Here is a 6,557-nt window from a genome sequence, read left to right as displayed (position 1 = left end):
ACATGAGAAGGTTCTTCTGGCGCGTTCGATTCATTTTAACTTACTCCACTCGATAATAACTCGTGTTCTTGCTAGAAGTTTTGGAGATGCGAAAGGGCTTTTCGATAAATAAAAAGGCCGGGCTGACATTAAAACATTTTATTCAGTCAGTAAGAAGCCTTCTACATAATAATGATGATGACCATGATGATGACAATGTAATTAATTACAATCATAATAATAATAATAATATTTGCAATAATAAAGATGATAATAATAGTAATGATAATTGTTATATCATCTGTACTAATTGTAATAATTATCATAATAAAAACATTCTCAATGTTAAGAAATTCTTTTATACGCACCGTTTTTTACAGCAGCAGATCTTTTTTTTTTTTACAAATCATTCAATAATTCACTGATACGCAGTCAATAAATGATTTTTATTTTGTCTTTGCTGCAAAGACGTCTCAGCCGACGGCAGCGTGAAATTGTTTAGAACTTCAAGTAATAAAAGCCAACTCTGTTCGTTTTGGAGTTTTCACCATTTATGACAAGCTTGAACGTATCATCTACGACCTTTAATGCTGAAAGACTCAAGGCATCCGGTATAACAAAGTGGAACTTTCTTTCCACATTCAAGTACTGTACTGTGTTTGCTTGTGTATTACAACTAATTATCTATATACTGTTTAATGTCAACTCATTCCGCTGCTATACAAAAACGAACAGAGCTTTTATATTCCAGTTACAATAATTTCATATATTGTTGTGTTGAGGTAGTAACAATGTAATCCTATTATGTATGTTGATGTTTGCTATCATATGTCTAAATTCCAAAGAGAAACTATTTTTTGTTTGTCTGTTCTTAAGAAAGCCTATAATGAGATTATTTGTAGCCAAGTAACCAATGCTTAAAATTAGTTTACTTTAGATTTGGACATAAGTTAGTAACTGTGCGGATATGTGTGTTTGCATGAGTATAATTCATCACGCTTGTACTCTTTGCTACAAGTCCAAAAAGTCAAAAATTCATTGACATTTTTATTTAATATACAAACAATTGAAAATTAACAGAACTTATTGAAACGTGCTCAACATTGGATCTATATTCCACGTTGAAAATAAGCACCTTCCTCCTCAGACATCTCATTTATGTTTTAAATTCAAAACCCTGTCCCTAGAAAAGTTGATTTGGACTCATAGTGGTCTCTTTTGGAGGGGTATAGTTAAATTCTCAATTTTTATCGTCCAAATTTGAAGAGAAATGTCATTAAATGTCAAACAACATTTGATTCATTAAAAAACCACTATTTTCATCTGTCAACTTTAAAATTAGCTTATTTCATATATATATATATTGTATGTATATCTATAAATTGACGGTATTCTATTACATTCAAGGTAAAAAAAGTATTTGCTTTCAACAGTTGTCAAATTGCTTTTGACATTTATCATTTCGTCTTCATTATCGGAACTACGAGGCTGCTGACGACATTAGGCTTGCTAGCACTTGTAAATAATGCCCAGCAATTGTGCTATTTTGTTAGTATCATCCTTTCTTCATTCTTTTAACTATTATTTCAAGAATAATTTATCACATTTTAATCTTTGTCACAGATTGGACAGAAAGAAATGCACGTAACATCATGCTTCGCCAATCGGCTCAAACAATGAACATCTTTGTAAAAAATATAGTACTATGAATGATCGAGCCTGCAAAATTGGCGTAAGCGCTTAAATTTCTATTGGAAGGTATGGCGAATTACTCCACTAAAATAATTAGGTTTTTTCTTTGCCGAAAGGTTTGTCGAAAAATGTATACAAATCACAATGCTAGATAGCAAAATCTACTCTGCCAAATTTGTTGATTATGATCCCCAGCATTGCAACTCCTGTAAAGCTCTGAGCTTATCCTTGTTTCTGTAATCTGAAATTTTTTTGAACCAAACACTCCGCCTAAAGGATAACGAATTTTGACGCAATTTTTGACTTGCTGGAGTAATTTTTATCTCACTTTACCTCCTTTTTTTTATTCTTTGACGTTACGTGCTTTCTCTCTCTTATAAGAAACAAAATACAGTAAGTGAAATAAATGCTTGAGAAAATGTTAACATCAATTTTGAATTTTGACACATCCACGTTAATGCTAGAGATTATATCTTGAATATAAGCTTCTTTTACATTTAAGTAAAAGTAAAAGAAACAACGCACAAGTACGCAAAAACAAAAGAAACTTAATGCAGTTCTCTGAACCAAAGCACAGTGAAAGTTTTTTTAATAGCCTCAACATTTTTACCAGGGGAAACACGAACAAAACATACACATAATACCTTATCTAGTACCTACTATTACTACCCTAGAACAGCGAGAAAATCCTAAGACATGCGATTGTGAATAATTAACCGTTAATTCTTAATAGACCTGAAATTTTTGAAGTTCCAAAGGTAAGTGAAGTTTGGTACTTTTGACGACAGCCTAAATGATTTTGCTTCTGAATGTCTTGTGATTTTTACGCTCTGTAACAATTAATTCAGTGTTGTCACTCTGATAACACTGTTTCTTTTTTATTTTGCTTTCAAAAACTTCGAATCTCAATCTAGCTTTATTCTTATGGCTGATGTATTTTTTTTTGGCTTGTAACATTCTTCTTTTCCTCAGAAGCCACCATCGCTTATTATATTTTTTTCTTCTTATACGAAGTAAATTCGTCCATATGTGTATCAGTGTTGTCAGACGCTTTTGACATATCAATTAAAATTTTTTAAGTAATAGATAATTTACGTACGAAAAATGAAAATATATAAAAATTTGAGTTTAATAAAAAATAATATTAAACATTAAACATGATATATAATATTAATAAAGAGGTACATTTACTACCTACTACTAAGATATAAAATAATAATAATAATAATAATAATAATAATAATAATAATTTGTATTAGGGAAACAATTTCATGATGATTTCATAATTTCAAACAACAAACTCAAAACTGACCAAATGGTACTATCTGTCAACACTGATCCCTCACTTCTTTTTTAAATGAATGAGAATCAGTAAAATCCTTGCCCATGTAAAGTAGGCAAGTTAAATGTTATAATTTAAAAATTGGTTTCTGATAACAGTTGGAGATTAAAACCATGAGTAACTATAATTATCAATTATAATTACGACCATTACGATGCCTTACGCAATAATACCTCTGTCATGTCTTATTTCTCTTGTATCGACAGTATTCCCTTATTGGTAGACTTTTTATCAATTCATTAGTATAACTTAGCAACGAGAGTATTACTGGCATTTCGTTTACCAAGAGGAAGTGACGAAGTAAGTTTTCAGAGAATTACCTTTATAGTCAGTACTGATATTCTCAGTTTTTGGGACGATTGAAATGAATCACTTTTTAGTGACGTCGCTTCTTCTTAAAACCTGCAAGTTGAGCATTTTTCACGTGAATATTCAAGTAAATCATTTGAAAGGGATGAACATTATTATATTATAAAATAAAACTGGCATACTCTTTTTAGATTTTCCTTTTGGAGCTTTTCTTTTTTTAGCTGAAGAGGAACCACCAAAATTAGTAACTTCTGTTCCAAGTGTTCCAAGAGTAGTCATTTGACGCTGACGATGCTTTTCTTCTTTAGTGACTGGAAGTCTTGTCATATAATTTTCTTCGTACTCAATTTTCCTTTTATTTTCACGTCCAAAACTCGATTGTTTCTCTCCCAACTCGATTGTGTCTTCTATAGGAGCATCTAGATATTCTTCTCTGAGTTCTCGCAGTACAGCTCCAGATATGGCACGCCTACGTGCTCTTTCTCCAGCCTTACGCATTTTGTCAGCCATTGTTTCATCACCATCTGAAATAAAAATACATTTTCCAGTAAATACATTGTAAAAATCTTGAAGAAATATCAAGTCAAAATAGAAAATATTTAGTTTACCATAGTGGACTGCAGCGAGCTTAGGTGGTACATAGACTCCAGATTTACGTGATTTGGCACCTTCTTCGTCTACCTCTTGATCACTTTCTGATTCTTCATCTGATCCATCCAATTTTCCTACTAATGCATCAGGATTAGGCTTAAAATTAATGGGGTCGTCACTGTTTGCTGTTCCTGTTACTGCAGTTTTGACAAGTTTGTCTATTTGATACTTGAGCTTGTGATCGATGGGCCTAATTTTTTCTAGTACTGTTCTAATTTCTATCAAGCGATCTATTGATGGGTCCCCTTCGATCCTCTCTCCAGAACACTTCCGCAGGACGATGTATGTTAGATTGATGAGATAGGATAGCAGCATGTGATATTTCATTTCTAGGAAACTCAGACCCTTGTCTGTTGAGATCTCTCCACTCTTTACTCGTACAAGCATATTATCAACCAACTGATTGACTTGTACAACGTTGGCATTCATTTCGCCCAGCAGGCGAAACGCCTGTGGCAGGTCCCGCTGCTCCATCTCATCTATTGCCTGAATAGAAAACATTGGTATTTAGAATAGTAATAAAATACTTGGCTTTCATTGAAAATATTTTACAAAATTAAATTCTTTAATTTGCACCGATCATGCTACTAGTTAGCCTAAACATGTGGACGTAAATAGGGCTAATTTTAGAAAATTTTCTTAAAGAAAGCCGTTTTTTGCAATAAAATATTTTTGCAATATTTAATTCTTCAACAAATTCAGTGAAGGACAATTTTCCGGTCTCGAAACCATTCATAATTATCATTTTTCGCTCAAAATCATCGATAAATCGTATTTTCCGAGTTGTAAACAAAAGGAGACGATTCACGTTGCAAAGTATCAAGTGGTCTTTTATAAAGATCTGAAAGAAAAATTCCGACGCATCCATAGTAGACTCCCTTGTTTCACCCCTCATGCAATTTTTCTCGTATCGCGTCCGCTTTTTCCCCATGGAGGCGCGTGTCGCGTTGCGAAAAATCACAAGCGCGCTAAAAATTAGTCGAGAAACCTCGTGGCGATTGTAATTTCGGCGTGTAACATTGTCCTGAAAAGTTTCGGCGAACGGAATTTTTCAGAAAAATGTCGGCTCCCCGAGCGAACGAGAAAAAAGCGCAATAATCTGCTGCCATCTTTCCTATTTACTAATGGATGACAGCGGAAAAAAAACAATCGAAAAATTGCCCCGACACTGCTCACAGAAAAAATTCGCCGTCTCGACGTTCCTCGCTGAACATCGCCGGGATAACGCGTTCTCGAATTCTACTCACCTGCACCATTGTTTTTAAACAAAAATTAATCCAACAAACACATATTTAAACAACGTAACTTGTAATTAAACCGATCCCCACGTGGGAGGATATTTTCCTTTCGGGGTATATTTTTTCGCTTGGAAAAGCCTCGTCAAGCGAGCGACTCGTTCCTTCTCCCCCCTCGAAACTGTTTACTTTTACTGATTTATTACCCTCCTTTTTCATGTAAACAATAATTATTTTTATTTTTTATTACACTACGTGGCAAAATTATTGTTTATAAGCGTTTGGTGCTCTTGATAAAGTTTATAAAAGACACCAATTTGACTTCCTTCCAAGAGCCTGTGAAAACGGCGCGAAATATAAAACCATAATTGCATAATTGTTTTTCTTGCAAACGTTTTTTAATACAAATAATTTTTATGATTCAAAATTTGATTATCGATAATGGTTGTATGAAACTAAAAATTATTTTTATTTTTTGCACAAAAAAAAATTTTTTAACAAGAAATATTTGAGATTCAGTTCATAGTATGCTTGATATATAAACCATATCATTGTGTTATAAAGTTATCTGTTGCCTCAAAACGAGAGCTTTTTTTCTCTCCTCGTTTTCACCCGGGGCATCAGGCATGCAATTATTAAAAATATTTTCGGAGCCAAGTTCTTGGTGATCTATCACTCTGCTCTTTTGAGCTTGGCGGTGGAGGAATGAAAAAGGAACGTCTATCTTGTTTGTTGTATATTATTCATACAATATACTAATATCATATTGAATGATGCCGCCGATTAAGGAAACTGGACGCAGTCTCTTATGCGAAATTATGACGAAAATGACGAATGAGTTTCGTGTTCGAGACCGTTTGGTGGCGTGGACAATCGTTGCATCTCCCAATATCTCTCTCCAATGAGAAGAGGGGGTAGCGGCCATCTTGGTTGAGCGAGCGCGACGTCAGAAATCAGAATTTGTAAAGCTCCAAGTTCAGCACGTCGAAGAGAAAGGATTAATAAGGTGTTTAATCGACTTCACCAAGCTCACTCGCTCTGTCCAAATCCAGATGCTGACGCTGACGGCAAGAGCGTTACTAGCTGGATCATCTCCACGGACAGCTCCCATATGCGTAGCTTGTCCAGAGCTGCACAGAATTGAAGGAAGATACGGCAGAATCGCAGTTAATCCTCGAGAAGAAAATTAATTCTAGCTAAATGCCCAACGAACCATGCTCCGACAGCAGTGGAAAACTCTGTTTTAACCACCATCTAGAATGAAATTCGAATTTTCCCGCCACTCTCTACCCCCTTGCCTCGCAGCGTCAGGCTGCAACAGGCCATCCTACGCATGCGCGACTTCCCTT

At 34.5% G+C, this 6,557-nt stretch overlaps 1 protein-coding gene across 1 annotated transcript; it reads right to left on the bottom strand.

The window, feature by feature from the left end:
• Positions 1-123: 123 nt before the first annotated feature.
• Positions 124-5,371, bottom strand: LOC100121529 (neuroguidin). Its single transcript, XM_001605089.5, has 4 exons — positions 5,221-5,371; positions 3,931-4,459; positions 3,505-3,846; positions 124-3,415 (listed from the first exon to the last, which is right to left on the bottom strand). Exons 1-4 carry the CDS (start codon positions 5,227-5,229, stop codon positions 3,390-3,392), a joined length of 906 nt encoding a protein of 301 aa, XP_001605139.1. The 5' UTR covers positions 5,230-5,371; the 3' UTR covers positions 124-3,389.
• Between the last annotated feature and the right edge of the window lie 1,186 nt (positions 5,372-6,557).

This window comes from Nasonia vitripennis, chromosome 4 (genome assembly GCF_009193385.2).
Source record: "Nasonia vitripennis strain AsymCx chromosome 4, Nvit_psr_1.1, whole genome shotgun sequence".
NCBI classification, from domain to species: Eukaryota; Metazoa; Arthropoda; class Insecta; order Hymenoptera; family Pteromalidae; genus Nasonia; species Nasonia vitripennis.
This window is presented reverse-complemented; position numbering and strand designations above follow the sequence as displayed.

Bases quoted from the DNA above. Each gene is read 5' to 3' on its own strand.
- LOC100121529 (XM_001605089.5), bottom strand. The intron at 3,847-3,930 runs GTAAACTAAATA...TTTTTATTTCAG, and splicing joins GCTCGCTGCAGTCCACTATG to ATGGTGATGAAACAATGGCT. The intron at 3,416-3,504 runs GTATGCCAGTTT...CTCAACTTGCAG, and splicing joins AAAAGGAAAATCTAAAAAGA to GTTTTAAGAAGAAGCGACGT.